Source organism: Cucumis melo, chromosome 8 (genome assembly GCF_025177605.1).
Source record: "Cucumis melo cultivar AY chromosome 8, USDA_Cmelo_AY_1.0, whole genome shotgun sequence".
NCBI lineage: Eukaryota > Viridiplantae > Streptophyta > Magnoliopsida > Cucurbitales > Cucurbitaceae > Cucumis > Cucumis melo.
The window spans coordinates 5,771,028-5,791,677 of NC_066864.1; the positions used below are offsets into that span (position 1 = coordinate 5,771,028).

Sequence of the window (20,650 nt, forward strand, 5' to 3'; positions counted from 1 at the left end):
ACCTTCAATGGCGTCCAATTTCACTGGGTCCTCGTTTGTAGCCAAATCGAGAGGCAAAATATCCACAATCCTCGTTTACCTTTCCTATTTAGCGTCCGATCTTTCGAACTCCGTTTTCACAAGAAACACAGAGAAATGGTACTCAAATCTTATTTGCCCCATATTCTCCACCAAGCCAAAGATCTGAAGCAGCAGACTAAAACCTTGAAGATCTACACCTTTGATTTCCGTCACATGCCCCGCAACATTTCGAATTTATGGATTCCGGCCAATCTCGATCACCCTGCCACATTCGAGAAGCTCACCATGGACTCCGAGATTAAGGATTTCATTTTCAGAGATCTCGAACGGTTTGTGAAGAGGAAGGAGTATTACAGGAAGGTGGGTAAGGCTTGGAAGAGAGGGTATTTGTTGTACGGTCCGCCAGGAACTGGAAAATCGAGTTTGATTGCAGCAATGGCAAATTACCTGAGATTCGACGTGTATGATTTGGAATTAACAGAGATCCGGTGTAATTCCGATCTCAGGAAATTGCTGATCGGAATGGGAAATCGTTCGATTTTGGTGGTGGAGGATATTGATTGTTCGATTCAATTTCGTGGTCGAGAGTCGGAAAGTGCTGAAGAAGAAAACCCATCGTTTATGAGGAGAACAAGTCAGGTGACTTTATCGGGTTTGTTGAATTTCATTGACGGGTTGTGGTCAAGCTGCGGCGACGAGAGGATTATTATATTCACGACGAACAGGAAAGAGAAGTTGGATGAGGCGCTGCTCCGGCCGGGAAGAATGGACGTTCATGTTCACATGTCGTATTGCAGCCCTTGTGGGTTTCGGCTTTTGGCGTCCAATTACCTTGGGATTGAGAACCATGAGTTGTTTGGTGAGATTGAGGAGTTGATTTTGAAAGCAAAAGTGACACCGGCAGAGGTGGCAGAGCAGCTGCTGAAAGGGGACGACGGCGACAAAGCATTAAGCGAACTGATGGAGTTTCTAGAAGATAAAAAAAGGAGAAATGAAGAAGAATGGAAGGCCAAAATTGATGAATCTGAAACGGAAGCTCGAGAAAAGAAGGAGAGGAAAGAAGAAAATGGTATAGCGGCCTGAAGATGAAGACGAAGATGAACTACACGACGGGTATTATAGCGGTTCATATTGCTAACATTAAAATAATTAAAATCGGATAACGGCAACATATGTGTGTATTCAACCTAATTAAAATATACATACACACACATTCCCTTATAAAACTATATAAAAATGGTGCATTTTAGGTTATACTTATTTTCGTGCTTCCATACTCATTTGTCCCCTCATAAACTCAATTGTGTATTCATATATTTTATGATATAGTTGTTCACATGAAATTTCAGGAGAAATTTAATTCGTAGAATTAAACTTTGTATTGATTTATGTATTGTGGATACAATCTCTCATATTTACTCATTTGATTCTTTCTCTCACATACAATTTAAACTTAGAACTTTTTTATCTTCGGTTTTCGGGAAGTTGTAATTACAAGTTAATTCGAGCTTCAATCTTCTGGAATTCAAGGAAAGTTTGATCTTCCAAGTCTTCGATCTTTCAGAAGGATGATCTCGAGGTTGATGATGACTTGCACGTCTTGAGAGCCTTCAGAAGTTTTTGCCTTCAATTCTTCGAAGCTTCGATTCCTCCTTCAACCAAAGATCTGCAAAATGAATGAGAATGTCTCTATTTACAGAGAATCTCCATGGGCTTTAGGTGGGCTTGGGTCCATTTGTTTGCTAGGCTTGAGCTTGCCTATTTTCTTAACAGGCTTAGGCTTGGGCCCATTCGCTCAGCCGGTTTTGGCTTGGCTCCATTTGTTTGGTGGGCTCGGATTCGGGCCCACTTGTTTGCGCAGGCTTGGGTCCATTATTTCTTTGGCCCAATTTTTCTTCAAGGGTTTGAACCAGGTTGGATATGAGAAAATTTTGACTACCCAAATCCAATCAAATTATAATCATCTCAATTTAGCTGTGACGTGATTTAATTGGCCAAAATTTCTTGTGTTAACAATAGTATATACTCCTCAAACCTTTTTTATAAAATTATCTAAAGTTCTTTTATTAGGGATGACCATGCTTGCTAATAATAATTAGGTATGGGTGTTCAAATAATCCAAACAAGTCGATTAACTAATCCAAACAAGTCGATTAACTAATCCAAATTTAAGGGTTGAGTTGGATTAGGTTGAATTTTTTATGTTTTTTTTAATTGGATTCGAGTTACATTTTTTTTTTTAATTTAAGCTGACCAAATCCAACTAAATTTTTAATATTATTAAAATATATATATTTCAACTTATAAATATTATAATTAATATATATTATTAAGAAGTTTATATATATATATATATAGGTTTGTAATAGAGATGTTGAATTTTGATACTTATCCTTTTGAGTTTCATTTGGGTTTTATGAAATTTTAGTCATTAAGATGCGTTGTAGACAAATTTAATTATTTTAAGTTAATAAATAATATATTTAAAAAAATAAAATTAATAAATAATCCAACAACTCAACTCCAAACCAATTTAAATGTAGAAGATTGAGTTGGGTTGAATCGATGATCTTAATTGGGTTATTTGGATTGTCAATTTTGATCAACTCGAACATTTGGGTTAGTCTAAAAAATCTCCCCAATCGAACTCAGTCCATTTACACCTCTATCGTTAGGTGCATTCTAAGAAATATTCATGTTTATGAATCCACACTTATCACATTAAACACAAAAAATATTAAAAAAAAAAACAGAAAAAGTATAAAAAAATTATCATATGTCAAAATATGATTTAACAATTTGCATTGAGATGCACAAAAATACGTTGTTTTAAAATGTATGTACCTAAACAATACTTTTCTTTTTTTGAATAGGTGCACTATTTTATTTTTAGAGTATCATTGTCCATTCCTATCTTCCAAAGAAACAAACTAACATGTTTTTTCCATTTGGGCTATGAAGAAAATGTATAGGGTTTAAAAGTTTAGGGGTTAGAGCTAATAGTACAATTGTAGTGAAGTACTCATTGTCAATTCAAACTTAAACCACCTTTTTTCATAACAAATAAGTTTTCCTTTTCTTGGGTTGATTTGTAGATATACTGGAAAACAACAATCTCAAAATAAAATTATATTTCATGTTTTTAAATATGTATTTAATAACAAGTTCATAACTTGCATTTTAATTCAAAGAATTATTTAAAACTTGTTTGATAATATATTTATAAATAACAAAACCAATTGTAGTTATCTGGTAAAAATTAATTAACAATCAACTATTATTGAATTTTGGAATTTTGGAATTTTAAATTTTAAATTTAGATTTAATGAAAACATACGAATATTATTTTCAAAATTTGTATAGTTTATTTAAAAGTTTCAAGAAACAGAGTTTACTTTATGTATCAAAGATTCCATAAATTTGGACCAAAGTACTTCTATTGTGCACACAAAGTTTTCAAGAGCATTTAATAAAATGTAGAAAAATGGGTATTTAATTAGTCAAAGTCAACCAAAGGGTGGGATAGTTTGTGGAATTTGAAAGAAGAAAAAAAAAAAAAAGAGAGAGAACTTCCCGTTTTTCCAAATGGTCAAACAAATACAAATTCTACACCAATTTCTTTCATTCTTTGATATGGAAAAATACTTCATCTATTAGGAGCAATTTGGAATTTAAGTCTGTTGGGTGATTTTCATTTAAACACTTTTTTATTTTTAAAAAACATGTATTTGGCCCTTCTTTTTCAAAAGTGCTTTTGTTTTTATCTGCAACTTAATCTTTTATATCCATTTCAAATTACTATAAAGAGATGAATTTAAAATATTACAGTTTAATACTTTTGAAAAGATGATCAGTAGAGTTGGTGTATGGAATTCAATGGACACAGTGGTGGTGGTTGGTGTTTATCAACAACTGTGGTGGTCGGAGGTAGTCCTTGGAGTTGGTTGACAGCAGTGGCAGCTTAACATCGGTTGTAGCCATGGCAACATAGTGAACCTGAGTCCACTGAGCTAAATAACTTTTGGTGTTCTGATAATTTTGAGAATTATAGAAATTAGAAATAAATGATTAATTATTAAATACTTTAAAATATTTTTCAAAACTTCAATTTAATTTATTCTATAAACTCGTTTCTTCATAAAGTTAAAAAGTCTATTGGAGTGATTGTCAATTTTTTTAAAAGACTTTTTTTTTTTTATAAAAAATATTAAAAACTTAAACAAAGTATTTAAAACGTATCATTAATCTTTGTTAGTATCATAAATTTTAAAAATAAATGTTTGTTGATTGGCCATGTCGGTATCCCCTAGTTCTTACTTTATTTATTTTTATTTCTCTACCCCCAAATATGGACTTGACCTATTCTAAATTTCATCATACTTACTAAATAATGCATATGTATTGTCTCGTTTTATACCTTTATTTGATTGTTGATCCATCCACTATAATTATAACTACGTCTTTATAAAATAAATAATATATTATTATGTTTAAAATTATATAAGATAATTAAATTTACATACTTTAAGGTTTAGATTTAAATTGATATAAACTTCAAAGTTTAGAGATATAAAATTGAAAACTTTCCTAAATAATATTATAAGTATATAACATATTGACATTTTTCATTTATCAAGTAGAAAAGTTCCTGGCTTTTTTATCAAGGCTAACAACGCCTACATTCTCAACATTTTTTCGTATCAAGTAAAAACCTTATTTGCATTTTTCATTTATCAAGTAACATTGTTCTTGACATTTTTACACGTTAGGAAGATTGATGCTCTTGATATTTAATAAACGTCAAAGTCTAGTAATTTTGACATTTATAATGATCATTAATTTCTCCTTATTGACAGTGACTTCAATGATATTTCTCTAAACGTCAAACACCCCTGATCATTTTACCTAAGTATCTTAATTTAATTTTTTTACCTCTTTTATTTGTAGATTGTGTCGGTTCATAAAATCACAATTTAAGTTTATCAAAAGAGGAGGACCGTTGAATCACAATTTAACAATAATAAAATAAAGGTGACTGTATTGTAAATTAAATGTCCCACCCAAAAGAAAAAAAAAAAAAGATTAGAACTTCTAAATTAGTGGATGAAAGATTAAACTTTTTTGATAAGCTATTGAAAGGAGACCTAATATTAATAATTGATTTGTAGTAGAGTTGGAGGTGGACTAGACATTCCCACCACTAAAAAGAAGAAAAAAGTGGTAGTAAATATAAAATATTATATTTAATTTGTGTCGAATAACAACAATGTTGTATTTTTTTTTTATTCATTTAAAAAGAGTAAAAAATAAAGCTTTTTTAGAGATGGAAGAGAGGTGTAAAAAGGTTGGGAATCTTAGAAACACATTTCAAAAGAAAAAGACAAAAAATTGATTATGATATATTATTGAAAAAAGAGAGAAAGTCGTAACAACTCATCTCAATACTTTTGGTTTTCGTGTTGCTTTTCCCCTTTCACCAACTCCATTATATTCCTCTTTCCCCCCCTCTCCTCGACACCACCTTTTCATAGCTCCTTACCACTTCTCTTTCTTCCTAAAAAAAGAATAAGATTAACATAACAACACCGTTTATATATATATATATTATGTATTGAAGACAATTGCATATTTAATTTTAATAGACCAAAACCGTGGTGACTTCCTCGGTTACACACACACACACACATACATTGACAAACTCAAAGCCAAATCACCAAAAAGGAATTTGCTTACTAATTACGCCATCCCCAATGATAATTCCACGCCATCATTCTTGAAGCCCAAGGCAAAAGCCACAACTCAACGTCGTGTTTATAAATACTATTTCCTTATGTAACCCACAATTCAACTCCAACGCAAAGGCCCAATTCTCACGATGAATTTCAAAGACATGGCCGTTCCCCAGTCCGTCTCCGCCGTCTTCTCTGCCTACGCCTCCTTCGCCACCACCATGATGCTCATCCGTTCTGTCACCAACGAACTTCTCCCCGCCAAACTCATCTCCTTCCTCTCTTCAATTTTCGTCTACTTCTTCGGTTCTATTTCTTCTCAGACTAAGTTTGTCATTGAGGAGAATTCTGGGTTTGCCATGAACGAGGTTTTTCAGGCCGCCGAGTTTTATCTCCGTACTAAAATCAGCCCTTCTATTGATACTCTCAAGGTTACCAAAACCCCTCGTCAGAAGAAAGTCACGCTTTCCATCGATAAGGACCAAGAAATCATTGATTACTTCGAAAATATTCGCCTCCAGTGGCGATTTCTCTGTTCCGTAGATGAACGCAATGGGGGTGGAGGCAGAGAGAAGCGTCAATTTGAGCTTTTGTTTCCCAAGAAATTCAGAGACAGAGTTGTCGATTTCTATTTACCTTATGTGTTAAAAAGGGCGAAGGAGATTAAAGAGGAGAACAAAGTTGTGAAGATTTTTAGCCAGGAATGTCAGTATGATGACGACAGTGGCGGCAATTGGGGCTCTGTAAATCTAGAACATCCAGCGACGTTTGATACGCTGGCTATGGACCCTGAGTTAAAGCAATCGATAATCGAGGATTTGGATAGGTTTGTTAGAAGGAAGGATTTCTATAAAAAAGTGGGGAAGGCTTGGAAGAGGGGATATTTGTTGTATGGTCCTCCTGGTACGGGAAAATCTAGCTTAATTGCCGCCATGGCTAACTACCTTAAGTTTGACATTTATGATTTGGATCTCTCAAACATGTACAGCAATAGCGATCTCAGGAGGGTTTTGTTAGCCACAACAAATCGATCAATTTTGGTGATAGAGGATATAGATTGCAGCGTGGAAATACAAAATCGCCAAAGTGAAGAGAATTTTGATCGATCCAGCAGCAAGGTTAGTTTTCATTTTTCTTTTGTGCTCTAATTAGAATATCTGAGTTACAGTACTCGGAATATAAAATTGATGCGAGTATTTTGTTTACAAATTGCAGTTTACCTTGTCGGGGATGCTTAATTTCATCGACGGATTGTGGTCAAGTTGTGGAGACGAAAGAATCATAATCTTTACAACGAACAACAAGCACCGATTGGATCCTGCTCTGCTACGGGCGGGTCGGATGGATATGCATATAAACATGTCGTATTGTAGCCGTGAAGGGTTGAAGGTGTTGGTGTCGAACTACCTCGGTGGGGAAGCGACTAAGCACAGTACGTATGGAGAAATAGAAGAGTTGATCGGAGAAATGGAAGTAGCACCGGCAGAGATAGCAGAAGAGCTAATGAAGGGGGAGGAGACGGAGGCGGTTCTTGGGGGACTGTTGGGTTTTCTGAAACGTAAAAGAGAAGAACAGAGGAAGGAGAAAGAGGAGAAGAAAGAAGAGAAAGGAGTAGAAGAAGATAAAATAGAAGAAGAAGAAGAAGAAGGGGATAAAATAGAAGAAGAGGAAGAAGCAACGAAGAAGATAAAATGGGAATTGAGAAATAGAGTGCGAAGAATTGGATATGGGTATAGAGGGCGTGGGCGTGGGCGAGGGCGTGGGACTCGACGAATAACGATGTGAATTTGGTAGGCGGAGTGGAGTGGAGCGCTCAACCATTTGAGGGAATGGAAAGGAAACCCCGTGTTTTTGTGATTGGGGTTTTGTTCGTCTTTGTCAGAGGCCGAGTGGACTCACAGTTGTTGGCTCCGAGTTTGGTTAGCCATTGGTTACACCAATTTTTTAATTATAAAATGTATAATTATATTAAAGTATATGATGAAAATAATTTGAAATACTATGTATTTCTCACCTTATAAATTCAATTTTTTTAAAAAATTACCATGTGTAATTTGTATTGTAAGTTAAAATTTAACTTTTTTTTTTTTTTAAAAAAAACATGTCTCGAACCTAAGAATGACAAATTTTAACATAAACTATTACTATATATTTGTTTGAAGTTTTCTTAATTTTCATAATTACAAAAGAATCAATTTTAAAGTTATTTATGGATGATCTAAACCAAAAATTTAATATAAATTAAAAAATCTCACAAAATCTTCCAAAATTACAAAATCTTAAATTTTTCCAAATGAATATATAGCCAAATAATAAAAAATTAAAAAGAAAAAGCAACTTTAAAGATTAACTTTAGGAATGAAAAAGTTACATGAGATATTGACCGACCATATCATAAAAAGTTCAATGTAGGTCAACTCAACTATGAAAGCAATAGTAGAGGTAAGATGGTGTCGATGAGAGTTTGTGAATCCTAAATCTAACAATTTTTAAGAATTTATAAGTTAAAAAGAAAAGTCGATGTTTCCGTATAAAGTTATTGTTTTGTTATTTAAGTTGCCTTGTTGAAGGAAATGTCGAGGACGAGAGGTGGACGACTAAGAAGTGAGAATTTCTAAGAATATGTCTACTATATCAAAATCTCTTTACATTATGTTTTTTCAATTATCATATTTATTATTGTGTAGAGGGGTTGTTATTTTCCGAATAAAACGCCCCCTCTGCATACAATATCCTATCCTATGTAGAATTTCTTCGCCATTTATTTCTCAATCCCCATTTTGTTCTTTTTGGACTTCTTCTTCTTCTACTACTACTTACTCAATTTTATCATCCCCTTCTCTTCTTTTCTCCTTCTCTTTCTCCTTCATCTGTTCTTTCCTTTTACGCTTCAGGAAATTCAGTAGACCTCCAAGAACCGCCTCCATCTCCTCCCCCTCCATTAGTTCTTCCGCTATTTCTGCCGGTGATACTTCCATATCTCCTATCAACTCTTCTATTTCCCTGTACACACGATGCTCAGTTGCTTCCTCGCCAAGGTAATTTGACGCTAGAACTTTGAACCCTTTAGGGCTACAATACGACATGTGTATATGCACATCCATACGACCTGGCCGCAACAATGCTGGATCCAATTGCTCCTTGTGGTTCGTTGTAAATATTATAATTTTTTCGTCTCCACAACTTGACCATAATCCGTCAATGAAATTAAGCAACCCCGACAAGGTAAACTGCAAACCATAATAATAATATTAAAAAAAAATTCCGATTTCGAACAACATAATTTACAAATTCCAATTAGGGCGCGCACACAAAAGAGAGAGAGAGAGAGAAAAAAAAAAAAAAAAAGAACCAACGAAAACTGACCCTGTCATTGGATCCACCGTTTGCTTCATCACTCTCTCGATTCTGTATTTGCACACCGCAATCTATATCCTCAATCACTATGATTGATCGATTACTGGTGGTTAACAGATTCCTCCTGAGATCTCCATTGCTATAGATGGTGGAGAGATCCAAATCGTAAATGTCAAACTTAAGGTAGTTAGCCATGGCGGCAATTAAGCTAGATTTTCCCGTACCAGGAGGACCATACAACAAATATCCCCTCTTCCAAGCCTTCCCCACCTTTCGATAGAAATCTCTCCTTCTAACGAACCTATCCAAATCGTCGATTATCCATTGCTTCAACTCAGGGTCCATGGCCAGCGTATCGAATGTTGACGGATGATCCAGATACATAGATCCCCAAGTTCCGCCGCCATAGTCATAAGCACATCCTAGGCTAAAGATCTTCACAACTTTGTTCTTCTCTTCAACCTCCTTGGCTCGCTTCAACACATAAGGCAAATAGGAATCGACAGCTCTGTCCTTGAATTTCTTAGGGAACAAAAGCTCAAAGTGGCGTTTCTCTGTTTTATCATGTGGATCTTCGGAACAAACCAATCGCCACCGGAGGCGAATGTTTTGGAAGTAATCGGTGATTTCTTGGTCCTTATAGATGGAAAGCGTGATACTTTCCTGGCGGGCAGTTTTGTTGACCTTGAGAATGTCCGTAGAAGGGCTGATTATGGTACGGAGATAAATCTCGGCGGCCTGGAAGACTTCGTTCCCGGAGAGCCCAGAACTCTCGTCGATAACAAACATGGTCTCAGAAGAAATGGATCCGAAAAAGTAGACATAAAATGAAGTGAGAGAGGAAATGAATTTGGCAGGAAGGAGTTCGTTGGTGAGGGAACGGATGAGCATCATGGTGGTGGCGAAGGAGGCGTAGGCGGAGAAGACGGCGGAGACGGATTGGGGAACGGCCATTTGGCCCATTTCCTTGAAATTGATCATGTTGGGCGACGGCGAGAAATGGGGGATGAAAAAACAACAAGATGAATTGTGTTTATATCTGTAGAGGAGGTCTGGCTGTGCCTTTGCCTTGGGCTTCAAGAATGATTATCACAATTATATTTTTACCCTTTTGCTTACTTTGTAAGCTAAATTCAATTTTTTGATTGGGCTTAATTAATGAGTTGCCAAGTTTGTAAGAAAGAAGAAGAAGAAGAAGAAGAAGAAGAAGAAGAAGAAGAAGAAGAAGAAGAAGAAGAAGGCATGTCAAGGTGGAGAAAATGGGAATTGAGAAATAGAAAGGGCAGAGAAATTGGGGTATGGATAAAGAGGAGGGCGTGGCGTGGGGGGTTGAGTCGAGTCGGAATGAGTGAATGCATGGTCCGGGATGCGTGTGAAAATTGACACGAAGAAGAAGAGGGAATGACCGGAGATGGAACCTAAAGTTCGGAGTTCATATCTCCCAATAACACTTTTCGTCGTTTAAAATATTTTCAATAAATTTTCATTTAAAATAATTTTTCTATATTTAATATACAATTGTGGCCTTATATTTAATTTAAACTTTCTAAATTTTAGCTTTCAAAATAACTATCTTTTATAAAAAATTAATCCTTATTTTTTTTTAAATAACGTTATTCTTAAAAGTAATGTAAAAAATAGTGTAGTGAAATGACAGACACGATTGAATGAGTTTAGCGGGTGAACTCCGTACCTTTTCTTTCGCTTCATTTTCAAAAACAAAAACAATACATATAACAAAAATGTATGCCAAGTTCTTCTAGAAAAATAACGGGAAAGTTAGAATTCAAAAATTGGTATGACATGACTTTGAATTAAGAAATATTTAGATAAATCATCTAATTTTTTCATCATATTTTACAAATGTCTTAAATTTTTAATTATTATCTTAAGTAAGAAATCGTGGTATTTTAGAACAATTTTAACTTTCATATAATTATTTAAAAATAATGATTTTAAAAAATTTTGAACAATATTTTCCTTAATTATCAACAACCATATTTAATCAAAGTTCCTTATTTATTATATTTAAGGGTAATTAGAATGGATAACAATTGTTAGAATAATTATTAATTATGTAGCAACATTTTAAAAAAATTGCAAATATAGCAAAATCTATCGGTGATAGACTTCTATCGTTGATAGACTCCTATGGTTTATCAGTGATAGACCAACATTTGCTACATGATCTATCGATGATAGACTCCTATCATTGATAGATTTTGACAAATTTTGTTATATTTGCAAATTTTTTAAAATGTTGCTATATACTTAATTATTTTGAATATAATTGCTACATTTTAAAAAATTTTGAACAATATTTTCCTTAATTATCAACAACCATATTTAATCAAAGTTCCTTATTTATTATATTTAATATACTAGTCTTCATACATAATCAATATTGTTTCAAACATAACTTATTATTTTTTACATACAATATGCATATTTGAAATAAAATACATAAATCAATTTAACAAATTGAAAACACAACCTTTCATTCATAAAATATACATTGAATTAATTCAGATATACTATTCATAAATCAAATTAACATATTCTTCCCATTCAACCACTTTTTTATGCGATTTACTGGATTTTCAATTCACTCATCAAAGTCCCAAAATCGCAAACATATTTAGTTTTCTCAACATTATATATACCGGAGAACATTAAATACATTATATAATTACGTGGAATATATAAAAAACAATGCAAAACGAAAGAAAGAATGGACAAAGAAAAAGATTAGAAAGTGAGAGAGAGATCGATAGGGAGGAATTTTTTAACAAAATTACCGAATGAAAAATAATTAAAAAGTAATTTTAATTAAAATATTATCATAATATAATTAATTACTTATCATATTTAATTACATAAAATATCTAATAAATCACTACCGTAATAGAATTAATCAATTACCCTACTTCATGCCTATAACGTCACTGCACATTCTTTTTTTTTTTATTTATTTATTTCGTACTTTTAATGAAAATGGATAATAAGGTAAATTAGGTCATACATTTGTAGAATTTTATAGCCCATTTAAGATTTTTTTTGAAATTTCTTAATGAAAAAGATCCATAATGTAAAATGATATATCAATTTAGGCTATTCTAGTTGAAATCCGTTAAATTAATTAATAATCAAAATTATCCAAAACAGTTCTTCTCAAATTTATTAGATAGTTTTTTCTTAAAAAATTAAACTTTTTTACTTAGCTTTATACCTTCGTATTTTCATTATTCACTAAAATGTGCATATAGTCACGCGTCACCCTCCCTCTTATCCATATTTTAAAAATGCAACCCCTTATTGTGAGGTATTCCAAGCTTTACTCGTAAAATTGTCTAAAATAATGACATTTGGTAAGTTTTCGAAGAGTAATACAAATTGGTGAACGGTTCAAATAAATAGAGTGAGATGGGAAGAAAATTTTCTAATTTATTATTTACTTTATTTATTTATTTATTTTATATATTATATTTTAATATTATTTGTTCTAGATTTTCTTGCCTCATCTTTACTGACACTAACACTTTTATATATTTTCTAATTCTCTAGTTATTATTGTTGTTTTTTTAAAGCTATTTCTCTCCACTATTTTCTGATTAATATAGTAAAATAAGTTATAATAATAACGATAACAATAAATTAAGTTAAAATTTTATTTTGATCCCTATATTTTAGACTTCATTTAATTTTAATTCATATAATTTTAAATGTCTAATTTTAGTTTTTGAACTCTCCATAAATTTTAAATTTAATCTCTACACAGATTTATTGTATAATTTTATCATCAATTTTTATTTTTCATTATCATCTTGGCTATAAATTTTTAAAATATATTTATATATTGTATTTATTTGCATGAGAACATTATGATTATTTAATTAATTTCAATAAAAATTAATTTGAATAGACTAAATTAAAGATTTACTAAATGTATAATTATACTAAAATCTAACATGATTTTGAAAGTAGAATGACTAGTATTAAATAAATTTCAAAATAGAACTAACAAAGTACTATTTTAATTAACCAAAAAAATTTAAAATTGTATAGGTGACCGTTGAATTAAGCAGATTGCTTGCAACATCTTCAATCTGAGTGCATAACCTTTGAGAGCGGAAGCCACACCTACAAAATCCATCTTTTTTCTCCTCAACTCATCTCCTCCATTTTCTCCTACGTACTTTTTCCCTTCAACTCCTCAGACCACCCTTATGACATCAACAAGAAATCCAACTACTCCAAAAACCAGGTATATATGAAGCTGCACGGATTTGCCTCCGTACTAAAATCAATCCCTCCATGGACCCTCTCAAAGTCACCAAAACTTCAAGGCAGCAGAAAGTTTCCCTCTCCATTGTAAAGTGTCTAGAAATTTTCCACGACATTCGCCTCCAATGGCTGTTACGAACTTGTGTTTGATAAGAGATTCCTGGATGAAGTTGGGTTTCTATTCTCCTTACATCTTACGAACAGCTATTTCTTAACTCTGTAGCCAGAATTGTTCCTACCTGAAAATTTCATGGATGGATTGTGGTCGAGCTGCGGCGATGAGAGGATAATCATTCTGACGACAAATCACAAGGAGCGATTGGACCCGCGTTGTCGTTGCGACCGGGTCAAATGGATATAAACTTGACCTATTGTACTTCAAAGGCGTTCAAGGTTTTTGGTGGCCCGTTGTATGAAGAAATCGAAGGCTTAATCCATGATGCCAATGTGACTCCGGTGGAACTTGCGGAAGAGCTGATGAAGGTTGACGACGTTGAGATGGTGATGGAAGGTTTAGCGAAGCTTGTGAAGGTAGTAAAGAGGGAGGAACAGATTGACGGAAATGAGCGGCCGGAGGAAGAAGAAGAAGAAGAAGAGGAAAAAACGACGGGGAGAAAAAGCGGCGGCGGAATTGTAAAGTACAGAGGTCGTCGGTGGAATTGTAAAGAAGACTTGGAATTAGAAACAGAGGTCGTCGGTGGTAGTCAACTTAATAATTATGACCGAAGAAAATAAAGGAAAAGAAAAGAAAAAGAAAAAGTTGTATTTAAATTTGTTCTTTTATAAATAAAAATAAAAAACCTCAATAATTGTTTAGTGTACCAAATGACCCAAAAAGCAAAAGAAATACTATGACATACCTGGACCTAATAAACATGAATGCATTTACAAGCATGAACGCATGATACAAAAGGACACTAATAAACTATGAAAACAATGATCGTTTTAACTAAAATGGAGTTATATGGACGGACGAAGATATAACAAAACCAAAAATTACGAACCGATCACACTCCATGATATGAGCGATTGCCCATCGTCCACCATGACCTTTTCCGCACTCACGATTTTTTAAATATATTCGTGGATTATCCAAGCATTTCTTCAACTACGGCTCGCTTTATTTTCTTCCAAAATGCGATCGATTTTTTCGTCCCCTGCCTTCCGTTCCTTGCTCTTAAGCTTCAAAAAATTGGCTACACCTTCGATCACGACGTCGATGTCATCGCTCTTCATTAGCTCTTCAGCAATCTCTGCTGGAGTCGCGTTGACGCAGTCGATCAGTCCTTGGACTTCTTCGTAAAGCCGGTGATCAGTGACCTCAGCGCCGAGGTAGTTGGTGGCCAAGACCTTTAACATTTTTGAGGTGCAGTAGCCCAAGTGTATGTGGACGTCCATTCGACCCGGTCGCAACAACGCCGGGTCCAATTTCTCCTTATGATTCGTCGTGAAAATGATGATTCTCTCGTCTCCGCAACTCGACCACAATCCATCTATGAAATTCAGCATTCCGGATAGTGTCTGAAGATTTTAAGAAGGTATTGATTTAAAATAAAAGGATTGTTATTCTTATTCTTTACAGAAGAGTATATATCTATTTATAATTGGCTTGTACAATTAGCCGTTAATCTATTCCTATAATTACGCTGGATGTTAAATATGGTATAATTGCAGCCTAATGCTTAATTGTAGCTAAATCCTATATATGTATACTGTATTAGCCGTTGACATGTTTCCATGTACAGCCTATGATGATTCTATGAATCTGAGGCCATTAATTCTGATCTTAATCCTTCAATACTCCCCCTCAAGTTTGGTTCGAACAGGTTGTGAGCGCCTAACTTGCTGAGAATTTGTTGAGAGGTTTTCTTGTCCAAAGCTTTAGTGAAGATATCCGCTAGTTGTTCTTGGCTTCGGATGAAAGGAATCTCAATTTCCTTTGACTGCACTTTATCTCGTATAAAATGACAATCTACTTCTATGTGCTTTGTTCTCTCATGGAATACGGGGTTTGAAGCAATATGACGTGCCGCTTGGTTGTCACAGAACATTTGCATAGGTTCTGAACATTCAATTTGCATGTCGTGTAGCAGATGCTTGATCCAAATGAGTTCGCTTGCCGTTGATGCCATCGCTCTGTACTCAGCTTCTGCACTTGAACGAGCCACCACGTTCTGTTTCTTGCTCTTCCATGTTACTAGATTGCCACCTACGAAAGTGCAAAAACCAGTGGTTGATTTTCTGTCACAACTTCCGGCCCAATCTGCATCAGAAAATCCAACCACAGTGTTAGTCGAGTTTTGTTTCATTAATATTCCTTGTCCAGGAGTGCCTTTGAGATATCTTAATATTCGGTTAATGGCTTCCATGTGACAAGTTCGAGGTGCGTGCATGAATTGGCTTACTATGCTAACTGCAAATGTAATATCAGGTCTAGTAACGGTTAGGTAGATTAATTTTCCAACTATCCTTTGATATTGGCTTATGCCTGATAGTGGTTTACCATCCTCAGTGTTTAATTTGATGTTGGTTTCCATTGGACTAGTGGCTGGTTTGGTACCTAATTTACCAGTTTCTTTTAGTAGATCTAGTGTATACTTTCTTTGGGATAAAAACAGTCCTTTTGTCGAGTGTGCTATTTCTATTCCTAGAAAGTATGAGAGTTTACCTAGATCTTTTATGTCAAATTTTCTTTTTAACATTTCTTTGACTTCTTTTAATTTTTGGTTGTTATTACCGGAAATGATAATATCATCCACATAAACTAAAATAATAGTAATTGAGTCACCATTCTTTCTTATGAACACAGAGCAGTCTGCAGTGCTTTTCTTGAAATTATTTTCTGTGAGAAAAGTACTAAGTTTGGCATACCAAGCTCTTGGTGACTGTTTAAGGCCATAAATAGCCTTTCGAAGTTTGCATACCTTGGAGGTTTCGAAATACCCTGGTGGGGGTGTCATGTAAACTTCCTCCTCTAGATCTCCTTGTAAGAAAGCATTTTTTACATCCATTTGGAACAGATCCCACCCATGATTGGTTGCTACTGACATTAATATCCTAAAAGTGTTCATTTTTGCTACAGGGGCAAATGTTTCTTGATAGTCAATGCCGTATGTTTGGGTGAAACCTTTGGCAACTAATCTGGCTTTATACCTTTCAACTGTGCCATCACTGTTATATTTTATTTTATAGACCCATTTGCATCCTACTGGTTTCTTACCTTTGGGTAGTTCTACCATATCCCATGTGTTGTTTTGTTCTAAGGCTTTTAATTCTTCATTCATGGCTTGAATCCATATGGTCTGTTGTTTGGCCTCGTCATACGTGTTTGGTTCATTGTTACCGTCAAGTTTGCTTAAATAAATCTGGTAGGTTGGTGATACCTTGTTGTAATTAATAAAATTTTGGATAGGATACAAAACCTGATGGGATACAAAATCCCTTAACCTTGTTGAAGGTTGCCTTGTTCGTGTTGATCGTCGTCTGATTGTATCTTCTCCTTCTTCTTCTTGTCTGTCTTCTGTATTGTTCCGTTCATCCTCATAATCTCCCCCTGAAGAAGATGCGGAAGGATTTTCTTCATCGTCAAGGGAAGGAAAGAGGAATTGCAGAGTGCTTGGTGTTGCAGCGGTGGTGTCTTGTGTAGGCGTGAAGAATGGTTCATGCTCTCTGAAAACTACATCCCTGGAAATATACAGTTTATTTTGTTCGGGATCAAAGCACTTGTATCCCTTTTGGGTTGAGGAGTAGCCAAGAAAAATAGTTTTCACAGAGTTTTTATCTAGTTTGTCCTTTCGTTTTATATATACAAAGCAGGTGCATCCAAATACTCTAATATGATCTAAGTCGATTTTTCTTCCTTTGAGAATTTCAAGAGGACTTAAATTATTGAGATTTGGGCTTGGTAATCTATTTATGATATAAGTAGCAGTTAGAATTGCATCTGACCAGAATTTTTTTGGAACATTATTCTGAAGTAGTAAAGCTCTTGTTTTTTCAAGAAGATGTCTGTTTTTTCTTTCAGAAACTCCATTTTGTTGTGGTGTATGAGTACATGTTGTTTGATGAAGAATACCATGTTGTTTGAAAAAATTGGTGAATTCCTTATTCACATACTCAGTACCATTGTCAGATCGAAAAATTTTGACTTGAGCATTGTATTGGTTGGTAATAAAATTAAAAAATTCTTGAAAGCATGAGAAGACTTCATTTTTGGTTTTTAAAAGATATACCCAAGTAGTTTTTGAAAAATCATCAATGAATGTAACATAGTATTTATAATGATTGTATGATTCTTCGGGAGAAGGTCCCCAAACATCAGAATGAATTAAATCAAAACATTTTTCTACTTTAGTTATGGAAGTAGGAAAAGGTAAACGAGTTTGTTTTGCAAATCTACAAGTATCACAACTAAAGGAATCATAATTATAATGAAAAAGTCTATTCAAAACCTGATCAGATGGATGGCCAAATCTTAAATGCAATAAATGTCCACGATCAGTGTTTTTACTTGATACAAAGCATTTATTATTTTGTTGAAGATAATATAGCCCGTTCCTAAGAATTCCTTCACCAATCATCTCCCCTGAGACTATGTCCTGAAAAATCACTTTTTCTGGTAAGAATATTACAGCACAATTAAGATCTTTGACAATCTTATTAACAGATAATAAATTAGAGTGAAAATCAGGTAGATACAAAACCTCATTGACTGGTTTGTTAAAAACAGAAATGGTTCCGGTACCGAAAATTTTGGTCTGACCACCATTAGCAGTTGTGACAAATTGTGGTTCATTGGAGGTTATCAAGTTTAAAAAATTGTTTGGACTACATGACATGTGATGCGTTGCTCCCGAATCAATAATCCAATTTGAGTCATGCTTATTCAAGTATATTGAATTATTTGAAAGTTTGAGTTCAGATAAACCTGAGTTCTGTTGCCTCGGCTGAAGTAGTTGATTTAATTGGTTAACCAGCTGCATGAGTTGATCCGAATTAGGTCCGGAAGGCCCAGCAGGCGTGACAAAGGAGATTGGGTCTTGCACTGGCCCAGCAGCAGTCGTTCCATAGAAGCCTGGTGGCCCGTGATCAGCTGGCCCTTGAGAGGGATTAGGGTTCATCCCATTCATCCCGAAGTCAGCCTTCGTATTTGTCCCGCTGTTGAGTTCTCCTATGGCGGAATGTGCCTCTCGGCGCCACCCGCCGTTGTTGGTACTTCCGCCACCTTTGCGTTGGGGCTTGAGATGCGGATGAAGAACCCAGCAACTCTCCTTGTTGTGACTCGATCGTTTGCAATGATCACACCACAAGTTCCCCTTTCCTCTGTCCTTGTTGTAGGTTGCGCGAAATGCTTGGTTGTCTGTTGATGGAGCTGGCGACGGATTCATGAGCCGTCTTCTTGATTCCTCCTGCTCAATCTTGAGAACTACATCATCAAACTGTGGCATTTCTGCCGATGAGAGAATTTGAGCCCGAATGGGTTCAAAACTGGAATCTAAAGCCCCGAGATAAGTATAAATTAATTCATGTTCGTTTCTTTTGTAAATTTCCTCTGGATTTATTGTTTCTGGGAGATACATCTGTAACTCTTCCCATTTGGTCAGTATTTCGGCCACTAGGTCTGAGTTATTGAGGTTGCCTTGTTTGATGTTGGAAAGTTCTTGTTTTAATGAAAAAATATGTGCGAAGTTTTTTCCTTGACCATATCGGGTTTTGGCTTTTGTCCAGATTTCCTTTGAGGTTTTACAGTACATAAGAGCACTAGAGATTTTAGTGTCCATTGTGCTTAAGAGCCACGACATGATCATCTGATCTGTGGTCTCCCAATTTTCTATGGCTGTTAGTTCATCATCAGTAGGGTTGGCTTGGTCTTTTGGTTTTGGTTTTCCTTTGGATCCATTAATGAATGACCTTTTACCCTTACCCCCTAAGCCTATTTCCACAGATCTGGCCCATGGTACGTAGTTATTGTTACCAGTGAGGATATATGTGGTGATTTTGTTGTTTTCGATCATGTTAAGTTGCTGGTAGCAGAAATGTAATCCAGAGAGAAAAATAACAAAGAAAAGAACAGTTTTAAATTGATACTGATTTTGCTGATTTTTGCTGAGAAGAACAGATGCTTTCCTTGTTCCTTTCCACTGGTTGTCTCCCTCGGTTATGTTTTGCTCGATGAGGACAAATTTGAATTGATGCAGCAGAAGTTTCGTCACCTTTGTGGCGTTGAGTACTGCTTGCTAATGGCACCTTTGTGCTTGGTCTGAGAGCTTGAAATTGGGATCAAATTGCTCTGATACCATGAAGATTTTAAGAAGGTATTGATTTAAAATAAAAGGATTGTTATTCTTATTCTTTACAGAAGAGTATATATCTATTTATAATTGGCTTGTACAATTAGCCGTTAATCTATTCCTATAATTACGCTGGATGTTAAATATGGTATAATTGCAGCCTAATGCTTAATTGTAGCTAAATCCTATATATGTATACTGTATTAGCCGTTGACATGTTTCCATGTACAGCCTATGATGATTCTATGAATCTGAGGCCATTAATTCTGATCTTAATCCTTCAATAGTGTCAGCTGCAAAATCATCACATAAATTTTTAATTTCAATTCAGCAATTGAAAGGGGAAAAGATGAAGAAAGAAACCCTACGCGACTTTTGGGAGGCTCGAATTTCTCTTCGAACTTTCGATTCTGCAAATCCACGCTGCAGTCTATATCTTCAATCACCAGAATTGAGCGATTGGTAGTGGAAAGTAATGAACTCCTTAGACTTTGATTGCTGTAGACGTCCGAGAGATCCAAATCGTAGATATCAAACTTGAGGTAATTGGCCATGGCAGCGATTAAGCTTGATTTGCCTGTACCAGGAGGACCATACAACAAATAACCCCTCTTCCAAGCCTTCCCAACCTTTCGATAAAATTCCTTCCTCTTAACAAATCTATCCAGATCGTCGATTATCATCTTCTTCAAATCAGGATCCAACGCCAGAGTATCAAATGTGGCGGGATGTTCAAGTCTGACGGATCCCCACTTTCCTTGACGTTTACCGCCAAGGGATTCGTCATCGTAGGAACAACTAGAGCTGCAGAGCTTGGCAACATTATCCAGCGCTTTGATCTCCTTGGCTCTCTGTAAGATGTAAGGAAAATAGAAATTTACAACTCTATCCAAGAATTTCTTCGGGAACACAAGCTCATAATGACACTTCTCTTCGCTGTATTCGTTACGCTTCTCCTTCTGTGTAGCG

At 35.0% G+C, this 20,650-nt stretch overlaps 3 protein-coding genes and 1 long non-coding RNA gene across 4 annotated transcripts in view; 2 read left to right on the forward strand and 2 right to left on the reverse strand.

Moving 5' to 3' along the window:
• LOC127150616 (AAA-ATPase At3g50940-like) overlaps positions 1–1,410 on the forward strand; it is a 1,986-nt gene extending 576 nt beyond the window's left edge. Inside the window, exon 1 of the mRNA XM_051088908.1 lies at positions 1–1,410. This exon is cut by the window's left edge and continues 576 nt beyond it. Within this exon, the coding sequence (XP_050944865.1) occupies positions 1–1,104 (1,104 nt within the window). The 3' untranslated portion in view covers positions 1,105–1,410.
• A 3,976-nt stretch (positions 1,411–5,386) lies between these two features.
• On the reverse strand, positions 5,387–5,902 carry LOC103485079 (uncharacterized). Its single transcript, XR_007823154.1, has 2 exons — positions 5,755–5,902; positions 5,387–5,575 (listed from the first exon to the last, which is right to left on the reverse strand). It is a non-coding gene; the product is annotated as an uncharacterized LOC103485079 (long non-coding RNA).
• LOC103485078 (AAA-ATPase At2g18193-like) lies at positions 5,595–7,750 on the forward strand. Its single transcript, XM_008442537.3, has 2 exons — positions 5,595–6,868; positions 6,966–7,750. The coding sequence occupies exons 1-2, from the start codon at positions 5,897–5,899 to the stop codon at positions 7,533–7,535; spliced, it is 1,542 nt and encodes a 513-aa protein (XP_008440759.2). The 5' UTR covers positions 5,595–5,896; the 3' UTR covers positions 7,536–7,750.
• Positions 7,751–8,070: 320 nt separating this feature from the next.
• On the reverse strand, positions 8,071–10,525 carry LOC103485081 (AAA-ATPase At2g18193-like). The gene is made up of 2 exons (XM_008442538.3): positions 9,117–10,525; positions 8,071–8,980 (listed from the first exon to the last, which is right to left on the reverse strand). The coding sequence occupies exons 1-2, from the start codon at positions 10,086–10,088 to the stop codon at positions 8,567–8,569; spliced, it is 1,386 nt and encodes a 461-aa protein (XP_008440760.2). The 5' UTR covers positions 10,089–10,525; the 3' UTR covers positions 8,071–8,566.
• Between the last annotated feature and the right edge of the window lie 10,125 nt (positions 10,526–20,650).